The sequence below is a fragment of the Sphaeramia orbicularis genome, chromosome 7 (genome assembly GCF_902148855.1).
Source record: "Sphaeramia orbicularis chromosome 7, fSphaOr1.1, whole genome shotgun sequence".
Taxonomy (NCBI): domain Eukaryota; kingdom Metazoa; phylum Chordata; class Actinopteri; order Kurtiformes; family Apogonidae; genus Sphaeramia; species Sphaeramia orbicularis.
In genome coordinates this window covers 47,597,574-47,619,382 of record NC_043963.1, presented here as the reverse complement: position 1 = coordinate 47,619,382, position 21,809 = coordinate 47,597,574, and the positions used below count along the sequence as shown (strand labels likewise).

General features: G+C 38.5%; 1 protein-coding gene across 5 annotated transcripts in view; it reads left to right on the top strand.

Annotated features, from left to right (window-relative positions):
* Positions 1 to 2,803: 2,803 nt before the first annotated feature.
* The window catches only part of tns2a (tensin 2a), a 77,059-nt gene continuing 58,053 nt past the window's right edge, over positions 2,804 to 21,809 (top strand). For 4 of the 5 annotated variants that reach the window (XM_030139160.1, XM_030139158.1, XM_030139159.1 and 1 more), the window contains exon 1: positions 2,804 to 3,448. In XM_030139160.1, the coding sequence (XP_029995020.1) occupies positions 3,317 to 3,448 (132 nt within the window). In that variant the 5' untranslated portion in view covers positions 2,804 to 3,316. Of the gene's footprint in view, positions 3,449 to 13,649; positions 13,724 to 21,809 lie in introns of those variants that run through there. The other variant, XM_030139161.1, reaches the window with a different exon arrangement.

Below are 21,809 nucleotides of genomic sequence, written 5' to 3'. Positions count from 1 at the left end.
ATGTAAACACTTTCATCAGATGTGTTTTTTCTCCACTGAATGTGGCGACTGCTGTTGGTGTAGTTCGCCGAAGCTTCAACAGGTTTCCTCTTTGTTTCTTCTTTTTTTTTTTTTTTTTCCTTAAAACACCCATAAAATTATTGAAATATCTACAAAGTTATCTTTATACTTTATAAACAATAGAATAGAGCCATCAAAAGGCTATGTCTATTTCACTATCAATGTCAAATTCCCTGGTCAGGTGTGATTGTGGTTAAACTGATGCTGATGGGGAGTCTTCAGACACAGCTGTGATTCTGTAGGACGTTCAAGGTCCATCCTGCTCATTACACACATATCAAAGTTAAAAAGTGAATAACAACAGTAGGATTCACTTCATCTGGTATTTGTTGTGCTCAGACCAACCATCTGCATGTTTCATGAACATTATGAGATGAAATCATTTTTTGGAGGCAATAAACATCACTATTTTTCAGATCTGTTAGGTGTCCTAATCATTATGGCCACTGCTGTATGTCTCAAGAAAACCTCCAAGGAATTTCCCCAAATTTGGTCCAAATATTTACTTGAACTCAAGGATGAACTGAAACCATTTTAGTGCCCATGGGTCTAGGCTACTGTGATCCTTTGTGACCCTTTATAAATCGTATTAGTTTACTTTCATATGTCCTCAACCCTGTTGACCACACCTACTTAGGAGACAGGAAATGTACGGTTTGGGTCATTGGTGAAGCCTATGTTGCACCATTTTTGGAAATGGAGGAATGAATGAGCTGATTACACTTTGGTCAAAGGTCAAAAGTCAAGGGTCACCTCATTAGTCACTTTTACACAGAGATCCCGGAAAAAAGGTGAGATGGTGATCCCACCTTTTTTCCGCCATTGACTGATTTCCACAACAGAGGTGAGACAGGTTGGAGTTTTACACAGTGGACCTGCATTCCAGAATCAAAGGGGTGGTGACGCAGCGCAGCGTATAGTGTGACATATGACTTATGTATTGGAAATGCCCCAAGCATAGCGGTGTTGCTAACCTCTCCAGTCAGTCCGTTTTTCACCATTCCACAAATGTTAACATGGATACAGTCCTCTGCCCAAAGTGACAACAGCTTGCAGATCTTGGCATCTCCCCAGTTTGACATCTTTCTGGTTACTTTGATATGTCTGTTTACTGTACACGGTCCACGCTTATTTTTAAATCCCCTTGGCATGAGGGTCACACATGCAATATGTTATGTAAACGTCACACCTTGGTTGCGGAACGAGAGGTGTTCTTTTACATAGCGTTCCAGAATCGTTATTCCACCGTTATCACAGCTCTGTTACTACCTCCAGAAGCGTTACAGTGACATAATAAAGGTGGTTCCAAATGATCGCACCATTTAGTTTACACAGACATTGTTCCATAATAAAGGTTTAAATATTCCTGTAACAGAAGTGCTGTGTAAAAGGGGCTAAAGTAACCAAAACACATTTTTGGCCATAATGACTAGTATCGAAGGACTAGCATCAACTGATAATTATGTAAAGATAGTGGACACATCTGATTGAACTTACATCTCTTACTACTGAAACAACATCTAATTTTATGTTAGCATGATAAATGTTTTATATATGTAACTTCTTTTAATTTAAGTGTTCTTGCCATGTCTGGTGTATTGTGTAGTTTTGCTCATTGAATCTGTGTCATGAGATATACTATATAAATAATGTTAACTTGATGCATTTTCTTCAACATATTACAGATGTCATTGAGGTTTTAGTCGATTTGATTAGTTTGTTTCCCTACTGCTTTCTCTTTCCCCTGGATTTCTTTGTGTTTACAGATGCAAATCGAGCTCTGGCAGGTCCTGAGTTGATTAGAAGGAGTTAATTTCATGGCATGTAAAAGCAGGAGGGGGGCTGGTTGTAAACTTGTCCTGCAGCCTGAGCTCATGTCTGAAGAGTGAAAATGTAGACGTACACAGACGGGAGGGGGGTTAGGGTTGACTGAAAGGGGGGGCTTAAGACATCAGGGGGTTAGTACGAGGGTTTAGAACGGGATGGCTTGGCTTGATTTGATGGATGGTAGGTTATGAAGGCAGGACTGAAGCTGGACCAAAATAAGGAAAGACACCTGGAAGACTTGTCTGGGGAAAGGTGCCTGTAATAACACGATGTGCTCAGCGGTGGTTTATGTCTGAAGAGAGAGAAAAGAGAGAAAGGGAAGAAGAAAAAGAAAACAAAGAGAGAAGAAGGACTGGGGAGAGTAAATACAAAGAAGGGGAGGGGGCTTTTTTGGAGGCGCATCAAGAATTTGCCTTTTAAGGGGTACAGTCTCACTCCTCGGAGCCCTGTGAGCACTGACGTACTCCCAAAACACTCAAGGGAGGAGAAGTAAACAACAGCAAAACAGACACTGGAGATATTTTTCACACTTGCACATGCTCAGCAGATATCATCCACACAATGACAAGGATGCACTAGACATTCCTCCATACAACTCCTCATCTGCTCATCCTCAGCTATATGTTAGATATGTGTTATACAGTCAAAGTGCCCTCTGTTTGGAATGAACAAGGCCAGGCTCAGTAGGTTCTGAATCACTGGTTGACCGCGCATCCTTCCAGCTGCCGTCATTTGTTGTGTTTTCTTATTTGTTTTCCAGACAATGTGTTGCCTGAGCTAAGGAGAGACTGCCTGTATCTGGACTCAGGAAACAGAGGGGAGCTGAGGAGGAGGAATGGGGAGGGGGTGTGAGAACAGAGAGGTAATTGTATATGTAAGAGTGAGGCAACCTAGCAGAGGGATAGAAGCAGGCGGAGAGGGAGAACGAAGAGGAAGGCATGGTGGGATGGGACTGCAGAAGGAGAGAAGAAAAGGAGAGACAGGTAGGACAGAGGGAATACAGGAAGAAATAGGTGGGAATTATAGCAAAAGACGCATGTAGGAGATCAGGTATGGGACAGAGAAGGACTAAGGTACAGGTTGAAAGTCAAAGTTAAGTCTAAGGATAGGCATGTTGAAGTGGACAGTTTGAGACCGAGGTGTTTTTAAAGTGCATATAGAGAAGAGGGGGGGTGGGGGGGGTGCAGCGTGATCGTGTGCTGTATCCTCCCCTCTGTCCCCGTAGCCAAGCTGAACGCCAGCCAGGAAAAGGGGAAGGGCCTCCCGTCTCCCTCCTTTTCCAGCTGACAAAAACAGCTGCCCAGGAGCTGGAGCTGGAGAACAGAGCCTGTTTAGAGAGAGAGAGGACGGGTGGGGAGGAGGACAGGGAGAAAGAGGAGGGGGGAGGAAACAAAAACCCAGTCCCAGAGTCCAGGACCTGTACACCTATATGGGTTGCGTCTTAAGTTCGGACTGGTGCGGGGAGGAAGAGGTGCAGCAGCCGGTGGCCGTGGTCAGGAACTCATCCTTGAAGAGAAGGAGTCTGGACCGGAGTGACAGCGGCAGAATGAGGCTCACAAAGGTCAGTGAGAACGCTCTGATTAAACAAAAGCTGGACGTAAACATACTCTCTGCTCAAGCATGAACTAGTTTACATCCGACCACATGGGCTTCTGAAGGAGACACCATGTGTTGTTTGAGGGATGTGCATCGAATTGTTGCTAGATGGAGTTGAATGACTGCTGACTTCTGAATGTTTGAGACCTGATGGGAAATCTGTTTACACTTTATATAAACTTGCACATATTTACTTTTAACTAGCTGCTTCTCACCATCGATAATATTGACCTTTGTCCCTGTATTAATCATTATAAAGCGGTTTCTGAAACTTTATTCTGCAAAAACATATTCCCCAACACTAACCTTGTAATATTGATGGTAGACATGCACCTTCCTACCATCTCATAGTGAACAAAGCATATTTAGACTATTATTTATATACAACTCCCTTACCTGTGATCAATGGACAGAAATTAGTAGGTTACTGAGAAAAAAATGTTAATGACCAAGTAGTTGTACAAACATTTACATGCAAAGCGTAAAAAAAGAGACTAGAGATGCTGATAAAACTTGATAAAATGTTACAAGAACTTTCACCAAAAAATGATTTAATTGAACATATTCATATATTCATATTTAATCATATGTCAAATAAATAGTAATTCATTTCAATAGAAAAAACCCCCAGTGATATAACACTGAATAAACTCTAAAGTGAAAAGAAAATAGCAAAGAAAGATTTATTTAAGTAATTCATTTCATCAATTTTCACTTTATTGCTTTTTTTAATGTTAAAGAAGTAAGTGAAATACAATTATTGCATTGAATTGATGTTATTGATTAAAATTATATAATTTGACTGAATTTCACTTTAGCTTGAGTGAACCAAAAACTAAAACAATTTTAGAAATCAATTAATATTTTGCAACTTTAAATCTATCCAGCACTATTATGTTTCTACATTTTTATAGTTTAGAATAGGCTGTTAATTAGTGCTTTATAATGACTAAAGAAGAGCTAATATACTGTTGGTATGTATGCTAGCAGGCGACTCAGGTAACGTGTGTAAAGTCCTGCAGCTCTGCTCTGAAGGTCAAAGGTCAGGGTCAACAAAAGAGTAGAGAACAGTCAACATCAGATCCATGTGGCAGGAAATGGAACCCCCCACCCCCTTACATTGTCCATTAGTCTGAGCAGGTGATGTTGGGTCGGCTGAAGGTTGGTGGTGTGAAAAGTTGTTGCACGGAGGGTTTTTGTGTCAAAAGGTGACGTGGATGATGATGGGGTCTCTGAGCAAGAGCTAAAGCATCTGCACAGACACAATGACACTGTTGTGATGGTGTCGCCATGCGCTGTCGGGGGAATTAGCATAACGTAAACAGAGGCAGGACGGAGCACTGTCAGAGGAGAGCATTAAGAAGCCTTGACCCTTGACCTCTCCATCAGATTTGATTAGATCAGAGATGACAAATGTACACACATTCTTTACTCAAGGTGAAAAACAGATATGTGCATAAAACCAAAACTGCTGAAGACAACTGACTATATTCAGAAAATAGTGCACTTTACTCCAGTGTTCAGTGTCAGCTTCAGAACTCCATTTTCTTTGTTTATTTTGTCTTTTTATAGCTTTGTCATCTGTGTATGTCTTTTGCAATGTTTTCATCTTGTTATGACAGATTTCGTCTTGTCTTTGTTGCTTTTGTTGTTTTTGACGATTTTGTCATTTTCGTCTGGTTATGTCTTTTATATTGCTTCCATCTTGCAACACCTTTTTACACTTTGTTAGTTTTGTTACATAATTTTCATGTTGTTGAGACAAGTTTATTTTTGCACAAACTTTCTTTGTTTTGATTTAATATTATAGTAAACAAAATGAAAAAAATAAGTGCCACATTACAAAATAAATCAGACACTCTCAGTCTGTTTTCATTTTGTTTTCGCCATTTTCTTCCTGTTACATTTTACATGTGTCATATGCACCAATGAATAAACTAGGAATTATTTCTATATTGTTAGCATCAAAACGTAATTGCCTAAGTCATACACTATGTGGACAAAAGTTTTGGAACACGATGAATACAGGTGTTTCTTTTCTAACAGGGGTCTGGAATACAAAACAATAATGACAAATGTCATAATAGAATTTTATATTGCCATCAATATCATATTGATTAGTAATATCAATGTTGTTATCTCAAATCAGCATTAACAGGACATCTTACAGCTGTAGCCATGATGTGTCCCAATGTTTTTGTCCATATAGGTAATAAACATCAATATTACCTTAAAGTTTAATGAGAAAATTTTCTTCCTAAGTGAGATGTGAAGAAAGTAGATTTTTAGTTTTGTTTGCGTTAGAAAATTATTATTTTGCATGAAAAATATTTTAGAAATTTGTAGGTAGAACATTTAAAACCATAGTCATGGATAAAAATAAATAAATAAATCATTGTTGAGAGTAATTAAGTGAAAACCATCTCTGAGGCATTTTGGAAGCAAAGATAGCAATTTAGACTTATATATAAAACTGTATTATGACATTTGTCATGATTGTTTTGTATCCCAGAGTCCTGTTAGAAAAGAAACACCTGAATTCAATGTGTCCCAGTACTTTTGTCCATATAATGTATGACTTAGGCAACTATGATATGTGGCTAACAATATACACTACAAACAAAAAGTTAAGAGATATTTCTTTTTGTCTTTTGTCATTTTTGTCATTTTTGCCATTTGTAAATAAAACTATCTCTGGTCATTAAAAAAATGTGTTTCAATTTAATTCACACACAAAAAATTAAAAAGCGCTGTGCAAGAATCCCAACTGAAAAAAAAACAGCCCAAAAATTAATAATATCCTTAACTTTTTTTTGTAGTGTATAAACGACCCAAAAATAACTCAGTTATGTTAATGTTGGGAAGATGTGTGATGATGCTAACTAAAACATACATATTTACCCAAAAATACATGAGAACTTAAGTATGAAAGTACAGATATTTGTCTTCAAATGTAGGGAGTAGAAGTTAAAAGTTGTCAGGAACATAAATACTCAAGTAAAGCAGATATCTGCAGACTCCAGCTGCTTCCCAGCTTTGGATGATGTACAGGCGTGAATAAGTTGAGTCTTGTGTAACATATGAACATGTGTGCAGTATGTTTGCGTGCCTTTTGCGTCTATGCTCGGTTGCACCACAGTCCCAGCGGCTCCGTATCACATGCTGAGCAGCGTGGGAACATGGAGCTCTCTGGACTACGTCATTGCCACTGACTGACCCCACTTGAGCATGGGTGTGGGAAAGGCTCGGATCCCCACCGATTATGCTCATGGACATGTTGTCTCATCTATTTATGGTCATTTTTTATGAACTTGTTTTTTGTGGCTTGTTGTTTTTCTCATTTTCTTCATTCCATTCATCCATCATATGTCCCTGACATGGTTGTGAAGGTTCAGATGGCACTATCAACCTGACTAGAACATGTCTCATGTCTTGGCAAACATTACATACATGCTTAGACCCCATACCACACCGATGCCAAGAGCTTACTGGAAACACTTGGCACGACAAAATGATATTCCACATGCAGCTCTCAGTGTGATTACATAATTTGCTTATGCTATGTCAAGAACATGGGAAGCGGATGTTTTGGTGCAGGTTTTATTTTTTATGTCTGGCAATGTTGCAAATACATTCAATTTAGAAAAAATAAGGAAGCAAAAACCCATATACAATATGAAATATTTTGGATTTCACTGGCGACATTGTGTTCATGTCTTCTAGATTTCATTGTGTAGTCAAAACACAACTAAGTTTATGATATTTTGGACAAAAACATGATTGCAAACAAGTATAGTAAAGGCACAAACAAAAAATAAGGATTGTACGTAGTAGAATGTATTTAGAATGTTCATCCATCCATGTGTCTGTCCTACAGGCTCCTCCTCAGGAATGGTGTCATGGAATTTCTCCAGATTTTACATAAATGTTCATATGACCTCAAGGATAAACTGAAAGTATTTAAGTGGCCAAATGTCAAAGGTCACGGTGACTTGACAAGAGCCAACGACTGCAGCTCCGAAGTGAGACCAATGCGCAAGTATCCTCCTCCCTGCCTAAACACTGATGATGTTCTCTGTGAAAATATGAAGTCAGTGTTTTTTCTCTGAGTCATTCTTGTCTCATTTGTTACCCCGGCCCCAAAGGGGAGGCAAGGAGTATTGTTTTGGGTTCGGTTTGTTTGTTTCTTTGTTTGTTAACACTAGCAACAAAACTATTGCTTGAATTCATATCAAATTTGGTTTAGAGATTGCCAGTGACCCAGAATAGATCTGATTACATTTTGGAACAGTAGGTCAAAGTTCAAATTTTTTATGAATTTCTTAAATCTTTTTTCTCTCGTCTATAAAATAAAAGCCAAGTGACCTTTGTGTGCGTGCGTGCGTTCGTGCGTGCGTGCATGCGTGCATGCGTTCGTGTGTGCGTGCGTGCGTGCATGCGTGTACACATAAAATCACACAAAACCTGGAAAGAGCTGACTGCTGCAGTTTGTCATACTTATGTATTTTTGGTCAAGCAACAGACTAGTGAAAACAGCAAGTTGATAGGACCATTATTTTGTGATTTTATTAGTAATTTTGAAATACAATAGCCTTGCAATTACGTTGCTGTACTCAAAATGCTTTGGCGGTGACTGCTGAACAAATGCGGTACAGCATGCATGAATACACAACAGCATAAAAACGACCACATGTAGAACCTGTGGCTCCCCACGGGTCAATGAGCTAGTTTACATATAATGGGCGAAATTTCAAATGTCTATAAAAACATCAATTTTGTTTCAATGTACTTCAAACTTGGCACATATATAGAGGTGATTGATTTGCAGACATCAGCACATGCATAGATTTGATGACATGAGCTGGATCGACGCCAAAATAAGCTAGGTTATGTGTGAGGGGCGGGGTTTGTTGTGCCTGGCACCAATTGTTTTATTTGGATCATCTAATGTGATGAAAGGGTTTCATTTACAGGTGACATTGCTCACCTGCCAGGTCACTGTTTGTTGAATGACATTTATTCTGTTTATTTATTTATTTTTCAGACAGATGGCTCTATTGTAGTTGTGCTTAATAAGCCACACTAACAAGACTGTCACCATTGTTGTTATGCAAAAGTTTGATGGGAGTTATAGTTTCCCCATCATCCCTTGTGGCTCCTTTGTCCAAATACAGTCTCCTCTAGTTACAATAAACTGAGACGACAGTTACCAACTCCACAAACCTCTGGTCTCAAAACAGAAAACCCAAAAACAGTGGCTCTGTCCACTTGTTCACACCATCTATGATCCATTCTTATGATTGAATACGGACGAACAGCTGGACAGGATTTCTTCAGACATCTTCAAACCTTCACTTGGCTGGTAGTCAAGGTCATTGTGACATCACAAACAACTCAATATTACAGATAATGATACAAGGATAGTGAACACATGTGACAGACCTTACAGTTTCATATTTGTGCTATTATTGGGTTTTTGGCTTACTGAAAACATTTCTTATTACAGAGATTGTCATTGTTTTGTAACTGCTGGTTATGAAATTATCCCCAGACTTTTTTGGTTTTATATGCTACCAGTGGTGTGTGTGTGCTCAAACCACAATCCCATGCTGACCTTACAATATTGTTAGTTAGATACATACTAAACTCCTCTTGGACAGTTGTTGATAGTGTAGCCGGACATCAATAAACAGCCTTTCTAAAAACAGAATCCTGGAGTAAACACATGCTTGGAGAAAGACTCAGAAGGTCTCTGACTTTTTTTCTTCTCTTTTTCCTTTTATCACAGTCCATATGGTTCTGTTTTAAAAAATAAATAAAGTGCCAAACTCTGGAGAATGAGGCAGAATTCATATGGGACAAATCAAAGTAGGCGAGCCTCGGACTGAAGCAATGAAACTGCCATCATGAGGTTACATTCTTGTCATGAAATAGTTTACTGATTAGGACTATTGTATGTTATGACCACAAAAAATCTTCTCCAGATTAAAATGCAGATCTCCTAATATCTTGGTAATCAATATAACAACCGTATATTGAATTCACCTAAATGCATTGCCAGTGGTTTAAGTCTGAGAATCATTAATGGGATTTCTTGGCATGGAGTTATTCTCACATCAGTCTTTGCCAGGAAACAGTGTGATTCCTCAAGCTGCATGTTTAACACTTCTTTGTTTACTAGATGTACAGAAAATGCAAAGCAAATGCAAAAGGTCATTCTCTTTGTGCACAATGTTGTTGCCATCGGGCAGAACAAATTAAATCCCACAACGTCTCTTTGTTTTTTCTTGCATTGCAAACTGTAGAAAAATATAGAAGCTGGGAGTTTTGACAGTGGTTTTATGGGGTTTTATATGTATTTGTCTTGCTTCCCTCTAATTTCTCATGAGCAACAAAGTTTAGATTGGCCGTGACCAATAGAGAAGCCGTAAACCACAGGCATTCACTACAAACACACACCCAAACACAGGAAGCAACACTGACCAGTTAGGGTTAAATATAGCCCCCCCACTACTAATGTCCAGAATAGAATAGAATAGATGTAGCTGTACACTTCTGCGTGTTGGTAAAAGTCTGGATTCCTGTGTAAAGCCCAAACTCAGGGGGTGGATGTAGTCGGCTAGATTCCTGCGGGTTGAAGACAATGATCTGTCCCAAACTCTGCGCAGGATTTGAGGAATGCTTGTTGTTGTGTATCGTGGGCAGGGCAGATGAAAGCTGATCGAGGAGGGAAAAGGAAAGACATAAACCATTTCCTCCCTCAAGTAAGTCCCCAAAACCCCCAACAAATCCCAGCACCACCCTTAAAAGAAACACCTCTCCGCAAAGTATGCAACATAATATTTTCTTTTCTTACACGCAAAAATGTCCATTTGAAGTTTGTCCAAAAAGTTTGATTAGAAAATGTGAGTTTTGGGACCATGTAGGATCTGCACAATAAACACGAACATGCGCTCCTTGTCGTCATCAGCATCTCACTGTGTTTCGGCCTGTTTTCTCACTCGTCTGCTGCTTTAAAACAGCTGCACCTTATCATTCTCTGGCATTAGAGCCAGCCTACACACACACAACCCTTTTTTAAGCCCCCTCCCCTCATTTCCTGTTGGCCTAGGTTTTCACTCTGTCCCACCACATTCCCATTTACCTCCTAAAGACCTGCTACTTCCTCAAGAGCCACTAAAAAGCCTCTTTTTGGGACAAAAATGCACCTGGTGTCTGTGCTATATTTCACTCTGTGTTTACCCACATGATCACTGGTTAATCCCAGAACAAAAATCACACATCATTTTCACATCAACACTTGATAAAATTCCTCCCTTCTCATCTCGTCTTCAGTGTAGGTCCAGCGTACTCCTCATCTTTCCTCTGAAAAACATGACCACCCCCCTCTTTACTCCCAGACTCAACCCTTCATTCCAATCCCAGCTCCACTTCCTGTCTCTCATGGTCCCTCAGTATTTTCTTAGTCTTCTGTGTGCCCCCTCCAGCCCCTCCTTTTTACCTTTTTCACCTTACAACTCTTGTTCTTCCCCTTCTCACTCACCAAATCCATCTCCTAAACCCCCTCCTCTTCTTTCCTCTCATCCTGCCAGAAAAAAGAGCAGAAATTCCGTAAACAATTAGACTCCCCAAGACCCACACCCCAATCTAATCCATCAGTCCCCTGCTTTTTTTTTTTTTTTTTTTTTTTTTTTTTTTTTATAGTATCATGAGCCGGAAATTCCTGGGCTGTGAGTAAAGGAATGGGGCTGCATTAGTGCACGTGTTCTTGGGGGAGTGGGGGGGTGGATTACTGTATCCATCATGACTGATTGGTATGGATATACAGAACAGCCCTCATACCTGCACGTCAGTCTAACATATGGAAGTAATGCTGCGTTCATTAGACATCTGAAACTGTTGCGTACAATAATTTAAGGCAGACAAATGCATGGAGTGTATCTGCATATAGAGGATGTAATCACAACCATGAGCAGCAGAGAGTCAAAGGTTTACACTGCCATGTTTGTCAGGAAACGCCAATGCTTCTAGAAATTATAATCATGCGTCTCAGATTGCTTCCACTTTTAAACTAAAAACTTGAACCTAAAGCTTGGCACAAAAACTCACAAAAACCCGTGCTTTTGAAATCCATAAGAACATGATCACTGTCACACAAACCCTGCAATATGCCGGGCTGCATTTCCCTCCTTTAACCACTAGATGCTGCTGCTAACACATCAGTACAGATGCTGCTGTAGGCTCATCTGTCTTTGCATGTGTAAAGGGTTAATGATGGAAGTGAATTATTACTTAATACTTAATACTACTTAGTAAGATGTACAGGGTCATGTTGAATTTGTCTGTAAATACGCCTCACTGGTTTAGGTTCAGGATGGATGAATCTCCCATTTTGTCTAAATGACGAGACGTTAACACGGCTGAGGCTTTGGTACTTTTCTAAGATCACACATGAATGAAATTCAACATTCTGTCTAACTAACCTCATAAGGATGGCTTATCATTTTTCTAACAGTAATATATTGAATTAATTCTTTTAAGAAAGGTTTTGCTTTTTGGAAGTTGTGAAAAATGTCTAAATTGCAAAATTGTACATTATTTCTCTGGAGACTTTTCTTGCTTAGTGAAAACACAGAATGCAACCTGTTTGCTTCATGTAATATATTAATTGTGAAAATATTTTTTCATCAGATTTGGCTCTGATATAGTGCTAGAAGAGAAAGCATATTATACATTTTTTTTGTCTTCCCAGAATTGACTGAAACTAAAAATTAAAAAGAAAAAAAATCTAAATTTCATTTTTACCTACAGAGTAAACATATCTTTCTATCATTTACATCATGAACATCTCACCATGAACAGTTATATCAGTTACATCTCTACAGATTGAGAGTCACTCAAGTACAATAAAGTGGATCAAATGAATTCAACATGTACATCAGTAAATGTAATGTAATATATGCAGGGATGCAGAAAAATCCAAAAGCATCACTGACTGATTGATTGAACATTTATTTTGAGCAAGTGAAAGTGAAGAAAAAAAGACAAGAGGAAAGAAAAAGAAGCACAAAAAGAAAGAACATAATGAATGTACCATATTTACAAGTGAAAATAGATGCCCACACATATTATATAAATTTAAAACTGTACCTCTTTTAATGAAATGATTGTAACAGTGTGACTTATTGTCGATAGATAAAGTGTAACTGAGATGATTGTATCATTGACCCTAAAGGTCAAAGGTGATACTGATGTGTATGAATAGGAATAAAAAGAACAATATGTCAGAAAACAACATGAATATACCTTTATGTACAACAGTGAACACACAGATAGATATACATACATAGACGTACACTCTACCTATATTCGACAGAAAAGGAGTGGGAAGACATACTCCCACCCCCATTCCACATATTCACATATTCCTTAGTATAAATTTATTCAGCCACTTTCTGTCAACCAGTAGAATATATATAGCATTTTATAGTATTGTTGTAGTCAATGTGTCAATAATATTACCTTGGTATTAATCATTTTCTGTTTTAAAATGATCCAGCATGTACTATTATTTATATTTTACATGTTACTAATACTGTCATCATTATTACCATCATTTATATTATTTTTTAACAATATAATAAGTTTTTATTACTGTCATTAGTATCATTGTCTCCACACACCACTATTAGAAAATGATGTCAATAATAAGAGTAACAATAATAACAGCAATAGAACTAATGTTTATTATCATTAATCATAGTAAAACAATGACAACACAACTTGATAAAAAGTACATACTTCTATTTGGAGTATTTTCCCATTGTCTGTATGAACAAACCAAATCAAAACAGTTGTGAGAAATAACTCCAGGCCTTGATGGGCGGGTTCTGGGTGTTGTCCAGGTTCGATGGTTCCGTACTTCCCTGTTTAACCCGGTTCTACTCGGAATATTCTGGACTTTACTTCAGCCAATGGACCGTGAGATTCCTCTCGCTCCCTTCCTGTACGGACCAATCAGAGGGGTGTAATGTCAGTCACAGTCACACATGCGTAGGGCTCCACCCCCTCCGTCCTCCACCCCGCCCCCTGCCCCACCGCCCCGCCCCCCGGAGGAGGGTGGACTGGAGTAAAGAAAACAAGTTGATCTGTTCTCGTCTCAGTCCATGTTATTAATGTCCTCCTGAGAATGAAGGGCAGATGTTAAACAGAGCCAATGATCAGCGGGAAAATGAACAAGGTAAGAGCCAATCAGATCCATCAGAACAGAACAGACGGAGAAAAGTTTCATCCAGGTGCTTTTTTTTCTTCAGTCTTTCTGCTTTTAGTCATTTTCAGCCTGTACATGGACTTAGATGGAGGATGGATGTGTGTGTGATGCTGACTGTTCATGCGCATGTGTTCATGTCCATTTGCGCACTTTCCAACAGAAGCCTAAAAGTCACGCAACTCTCCGTGTGTGCGTATGTGCGCGCGCGCGTGTGTGTGACAGCGATCGTGTTTTAAATTAAAGTTCATTAAGTCTGACACACTTTCATGGAGGGAATAGTTTCCTTATATTTCCGCTCTGCTCGTTATTACGTTAGTGAGTTAAAGCACATTTAGCGCCATTTCCAAACTGCGTGTGTTTTCGTTTGCAGTTTCAGTGGAAGTTTTCGAGGAAAACAGATTTCCTTGCAGCCCTCTGGGAACTTACGCGATCATTTAACTGACATAAAATGTTGTGAACGGGGTCATATGATGCTTTAAGCTCCTTCCATCTGCACCGAAACTGCGCCAGTCACTCAGTGTTAATGCGGACAAGAACAATGTTGGACATGAGTTTAGCAGGTATCAGGTGTTTTCATTAGACAAGAATGTGACTACAGGGTAGATAATGTTAGGGCTTAAATCAGCTGTTGAAGTATGAGTGTTTCTTTGGAGCTGGGGCTCGATTCCACATGTCTCTGTTATCATTGTAGGTTTATTTTTAGCTGTAATGTGTAAAGTCAGCTGTCTCCAGTTCCCCTTCACACCACCTATAAACTGTACATTAATGAGTTTAATGTAGTTCATGTAAAAGGTACATGATGTCAGAGGTATTACAGTGCATTTGTACTGGGTTTGAAACACACCTACCTCATACTGTGGCTGTGACAAATCAGGTAAAAGTGGCACAAATCTGATCTGTTCACTCATCTGCCACTCAGATAATAATTTAATTATAATAATCCTAATAAAGTTTATTTATATATTACTTTTTGCAGAAATGTTTCACAAAGTGCTTTACGATAAAATCAGTAGTAAAATACATAGGCAACAAAACACAGATGCATACACAGGTATAAAAAGCATACAGCTACAAACAGACACAAGCATAAAAACAGATTGACAGATCAACAGCATAAATCATATGGAATCTAATCTTTTCAATTCTGATCTTGGCTACTTATGGATCAGATATAGATCTGACCTTTTTCTTTTTCTTCTTTATTTCCCCATTAAAAAATGAATATATTTGTAATATTTACAAGTAATAAGTAATTTACAAGTAATAAGTGCACATTTCTATACAAGTACAAAGAAAAAAGAAGGGACATAGGACTACAAAATGGAAAGAAGGGGGGGGGGGGGGGGGGCAAATAAAGCCAAATACTGCAGCTAGGTTTTAGTGGTATGTGTGAAGTGCAGGTGAGTGTGCATGAAACCGATCTTTTTCAGTGTGGATTTAGTGTGAACAGTCAGATCAGAATTCATGTGACTGATATGTCACTATACATGGAGATTTATCACAACTCTGCACTGGACGTCATTACTCACACGCTGTAGTTTACATGAGACATATACATAAATGCAGCAGTAAAGTAACCCAGAACATCATATATAAAAAGTAAAACCCTGGCAATGACCTTTTGACAGCACCGTGAATATTGACAACACCACCTCAAATATTATCCAGGGCCTTTATTTTACTGGCCTTACCTGACCCTGGATGCAGGCTTTTGTTCCTATTTTCCTCCATTTAATAATTAGCAATCTACTAAGGTAATACTGCCTTAATTATTACAAAATAATAGCAATAATAGATCATATTTTAGTAGGTAGACTATTCATTCCTTAACAGAGCTTTTATTGTTGCGCTTACAAGATTATATAAATGTCAGTTTGCAAAAAAAAAAGTTAAGACACACACACCTGCAGTGGCTGAAACACTTCAGTAGAGTGACCTAGAACAATAGTGTTGAAAACACATGAAGTATATTGCTGAATGTTTTAACATTAAAATTGTTAAAGTGAACACGTATAACAGGCACCACAGATCCATATTACAGTTTGGCCTGATCAGACCAGACCTCTAACTGATTCTGGGCTTATATTATAGGGAAGACTATACTTATATTTTCGTATTAAATGTTTTGAATGTGCAGTTGTAGTATTTTTTACTGTGTATTAAAACTAACTAACTAAATCCACTGCTTTTTGTACATTTGACTGTAACTGATATTAGCCACGTTTTGAAAAATAATGTGAACAGTCAAAGGAAAAAGTAAATCGCAATTGAACAGACTGGCAATGCAAACATAATGAACATAGTCTAAGTATAAGTTGACTAGGAGGATGCTGTGGTGTTTTGCATGCTTGTGTTTGTGTTCACTGTGGTCATATGTACTGATATCATATGTATGATGTAGACATACACATGTACTGGTGGATAGTACCACTCCATCCCTCCAGAATCTTGGCATTGACTCTACATTTGTATGAACTTTGGACATTTGAACAGCGGTCTTCCAAAAGTTGTTTTTTGCTTGGGTGTTTTGATGGTGGTGGTGGAGAGCACTGTCTAAATTCTCCTGTAGGTGTTAAATTGGATTGAGATAAAAGCCGTAGAATCTGATTCACATCATTTTCATCAATCCATTCACTTACTGTAGTTCTTGTTCTCTATGGGTGGGGACATTGTCATTGTGGAAAAGACCACTCCCATCAGGATTTTCCTTTAATTGGTCACTTGTCTGTACACGTGCATGTGTACTCTGTTAAACTGATGAATGACCCATGTGAGAATCACACAGCACCCAGTTATTGTTGGCTCTGTATCATGATCCCACGTCAGAGTTTCTATCCTGCCTTGTAATATTATAAAACAGCTACGGATTAGTAACAAGATAACATTGTCCGGCTTCTCCTAACCTTTCCTTTACTGATAACTGTGGCCATTAGCAGATTTTGTCCTATGCAAGCTCTATTTCATGTCCGCAGATAAGCAGCAGTCTGCCTGCATTTTAATCAGATTGGAATAAAGATGACAAATTAGACTTTGTGGGAAAAATCTCTGCAGGAAATCCAAATGACTAATGCTCTTCTTCCTCCTTTGACAACAGCTGTTGCCTTTGAGCAAGGCACTCCTATTGTACATTTTTGATTAACAGTAGGGGGATGCCATATTTACATTTACAACACAAAACCCTACTGACATGCCTTTAAATTAAATAAAGCACAAGTCAGTCACTGAAAATGCTTTATGTCTTTCTGAAGTGTTTTTTGTTTGTTTTGTTTTTTTACTTTATTAGGAATCAGAAACCTGTGGAATGTTAAATGTCTAAGTCAGAGTAATGGAGTAGTAAGTTTGGAACTGAATGTAAACTGTTTGTAAATCTAGATGGGAGCGATTTTTGTCTTTTTGTCAGTAAATCCTGCACTTGTGAAGCTTAAAATGTCCCATTGATGTTTTGGGTGATTAGTTGATTATCGTGATATAACCTAACCACAAAGATAGAGCTGTGAGCATTTTACTTTAGACCAATCCATTATGTCAGATGAAGACAGTTTGGATACTGCTAATTAGGGCTGCACAATTAATCCATTTCTTTTTCAAAATTGGATTATTTAATTAGGACGATATTTATAAAAGGGTAATCGTTAAATCAAATTTCATCTCTCTCATGTCTCCGGGCTACCTTTGGCTCCTCCTCCTAACTGCGAGAGCGGTCTCCACAGTTTTTGGTCTCCACACACCAGTACAAAAATGCCGTTTGCTAAGGAGAGTGAGAAGTTTGTGGCTAAAAATAGCAAGAGTAAGTTGGTTGTGTGGAATTGGTACGACCTTGAAGTTTCCGATGAAGACCAAACCATTCCTTGCTGCAAACTCAGCCTGAAGGCGGTGTCAGTCAAAGACAGCAGCACAACTAACTTATTTCAGTAGCTCAAACATCATCACACACCAGAGTGGGAGCAGTGCGTTGCATTGTGGGCTGCGCATAAAAACAACATGCCGGCTAAAACGCTACCACCAGCTCGAATCAAAATTGAAAATTGAGATTTTAGATGAAAAAAAATGGGATTTTATTTTTGGCCAAAATTGTCCAGCTCTACTGCTAATCATAAAAAAAGGACCAATGTCCCTGTATCTCATCTGTATGTTCTATGAAGAATCAATACCAAGTTGAATTTGTGAGGTTGTCTTGATGCAGGAGATCAATCTCCCAATAGAAGTGGGTGTTACTTTTGCTGGAGGAGAACTCAACGAATCAAATCAAAGTCAATATATGACTTTCTGTCAGTGCTCAATAGTAAATATATTGATATCTCTAACCATTTCCATGTTATAAATCATCAAAATATGGACCATTATAAATAAAACCACATTTTTAATAGTTCAAGAATTTGTCCAAAATTTAAAAAATCTAAAATTCTCAAAACTGTGAACAAACTTTGTAGACGTTACCCTAAAGAAGCTACATATAAAATGTGAAATTAATTCAACCTGTAGTTTCATCAGAGAAGAAGAAATTGCTAACAAAAAATAATGAACACAATAATGAAGAAAACAACACATTCACAATAACTCATGGCTCATCGGCCACTGAGCTAAATATGTGAGCGTGAGATTAGATGATCAGCTGTGTAGTTTGATGATTTTTTTTGTATTATTTTATTGGTTTGTTTATTTACGTGGGATACTCCTTCTGCACTGCTAAGCCAACAGACTCAAACACTGACTGCTTTTCTTTTACTTGTGCTGTTTTACTGACAATTAGCAGATACCCACCCTTGGCTGGCAAATCCTGAAACATTAATACAGACGTGATACATGTGTTTAGAATCTATTCCAGCAGAGAAGGCAACACGTTTCCTCAGAGAGAACAGTCCTGCAGTTATTGGCCTGATCTGTTCCTTACTAGCGAGCTTTACCATTACTTAATCATCACCCTGAATGATGTCATCCACTCACTGACTGAGGCCACTTTACAGTACACGGGCAACATCTGAGGCTAAACAGAGGCTGTATTTTACCAGTAAATATGGGGGTTTGTTGGTGGAGCAGTAACATGTGTTTGTATATGAATGTGTTTGTGTGTTTTCATCGGTCCAAGGGAACGGAAATGTGTCATGGCGGAGTACTGACCTCACCTCAGGAACAGCCAGTCTCTGTTCCACCCTTTGGACACATGTATTAACACACATGCAGGCCTCGATGCCAACAAATGATGCAGGAAGCCAGATATCAGCCTGCATCAGATGATTTCAATGGAAGGGAGGGATTGAAGTACAAGTACACAGGAAGGCTCGGACACTGCCCTGAATGACCACATGTGTTTCAGGGCTTCAAACCAACAGCCTGGAATGAGCTACTATGATGAAATGATCACAAGACCATTCATGTCAGGGGTGTCATGGAAGGTTTCTAGCACTCTGAACACAATTTGGATTAAAACACAGAAGTCACTGAATCAGGGCTGAAGCAAGTATATCTTTTACATTTCCTTAGCCTCATAGCATAATTGCTTAAAGCTGCATATGACGTTTGTCAACAATTTTTCATCAAATCTGCAAAACCCAAGTGATAGTAGTATCACAGATCCGTTCGTCTTACTGTGATCAGGCACCTGAACCACTTCCCTCACGGTGAGCAACTTTGAAATGTACTCCATCACAAACCATCCGTTTGTGTACATATCAAACTGAAACCGAAACCAAGCCATCACTCAGGCCTTTTCGGAATTCCATGCAGCCAGAGCAGCAAGAAGCAATGAAGCTGTTTCCATGTTTGTTGCTGCTCCGGCCATACTGTGGCTGCGTGGAATTCTCATTCCCACAATGCACTTCGCAACAAAATTTCCAAAAGGCCCGAATGACATTGGTTTGGTATGTAAACAAACAGACAGCTTGTGATGGAGTACACTTTGAAGTGATTCAGATGTGGAATCATGGAAAGACTTAGGCCAGGGGTGGCCAACCCTAGTCCTGGAGAGCCACTATCCTGCATATGTTAGATGTATCCCTCTTCCAACACACCTGATTCAAATGATAAGCCTATCATCAAGTTCTGCAGAAGGCTGATAACGACCGTCAGGTGTGCTGGAAGAGGGAAACATCTAAAACATGCAGAATAGTGGCTCTCCAGGACCAGGGTTGGCCACTCCTGACTTAGGCTATCACTCAGGTTTTACAGATTTGATGAAAAATTGGTGATGGACGTCATACGCTGCTTTAAGTCATACACTGTTATGGACAAAAGTATTGGGACATTGAATCCAGGTGTTTCTTTTCTAACAGGGGTCTGGGATATAAAACAGAAATGACAAATCTCATCATATAGTTTTATATTGTGATAAATATCATTACATGCATTGGTTAATTTGGTTTAAATTGTTATCTTTGCTTCCAAAATGCCTTAGAGATGGTTTTTACTTAATTTCTTAGTTCCTTTTTAAGTTGTTTTTTTCTATCCGTGACTATAATTTTAAATGTTCTACCTCAAAATTTTGAAAATATTTTTCCTTCTCTGACTGTAAATTATATTTTTCTATCCCAACTAACCATCTACTTTCTTCACATCTCAGGAAGAAAAATTTCCCATTAAACTTAAAGAGGAAATTATGTTTATAAAGTATATGGACAAAAATAATGGGACACATCATGTCTACAGCTGTAAGATGTCCTGTTCATGCTGATTTGTGATATAAACATCAATATTAATAATCAATATGATATTTATCACAATATAAAACTATGTTATGAAATTTGTCATTATTGTTTTGTTTTCCATACCCCTGTTAGAAAAGACACACCTGTCCATATGACTTAGGCAATTATGCTATGAGGCTAACAATATGCAAAGATAGGCTATATTGACACAACAGTCTGCACTTCCAGAGTCTGCTTACTGCTGTCTGCCAAACATTTGACAAACTCTAGGTCAGTAACATGAAAGCTCAATTGTTATGTCAGTGGCCGGTTTTACTTTTCACCTATGCATCATTATCTTTTTTTTTTTTTTTTTTTTTTTTTTTTACAGTGAGGGTATATTGATCTCCACAGGTGATATGTTAAAATGAGAACCTCAATATTTTGCACTTTCCCTGCCAGGGGCTTCAGTACATTTCAGTTCTACACATTAAAATTTTGAGTACAGAAAAGAGCAACTCGGGACATGATCTTTCCAGTGAAACTGAGGGTCAAGCCTGTAAATTCTTTTCAAAAAGGTTTCCTCTTATTACCGTACACTGAGGCTGGTCTGTTATTGCTCAAACCTGCTCTGTGCTCACACCTTTTGGACTCCAGATGTGCTTTTACTTGGCAAACAGTTCACTTCTATTCAGCGTTATCAGTAAGACTCCCAACAAGACTGGTACTGTTGGGAAAGAAAAGGAAACACATTGTGATGACAACACGACTTACCATGAATAAATTAATAATAAACCAGCATTGCAGTTGCCACCAGACAGACTTCAGTTAATCTAGAATGAATGGATGGAATGCATGTTCAGTTGTTCATTTGCCCGTTCATCCAGGGCTTCATGTGAGAGGTAAATGTTTGCATGCTGAAATGAATTTCAGACGTATGCACACAGCTCCTCTGTCCATCCTCATTATGTTTAAAATACATTTTTCTCAGCTATGTCATGGTTGAAACCTGGTGGGTATGCTATTACTACAATATGTTATTATTGTAGTGATGATGAAAATACTATTTCCTGTGCCTGTGAGTTGAAGAAGCACTTCATAAACATTACACTGTTCAGAATAAATCAACATTAGTGGGTGTAAAATATCGAGATAAGAATATGTTATTATTCAGGGGAAGTAACAGGGAGGATGATGAGAAATAAGGCATGATAAATTAATCCTGGAGATGTCTATAAATCTGATGTTCAGTAATGTGGTGTCTTACAGGTGCCAAAGTCAGTATTTGTATTAAAATCCGAAGGGACTGAAAACAGATTCTCCTGCCGATTTGACTCATTTAGTGTTTATTTCTTGCTAAGATGGTACACATGAACACTGACATCGTGTTTCATTGGCTCTTAGACATCTGCAGTGTAGTGAAAGGATAAATAATT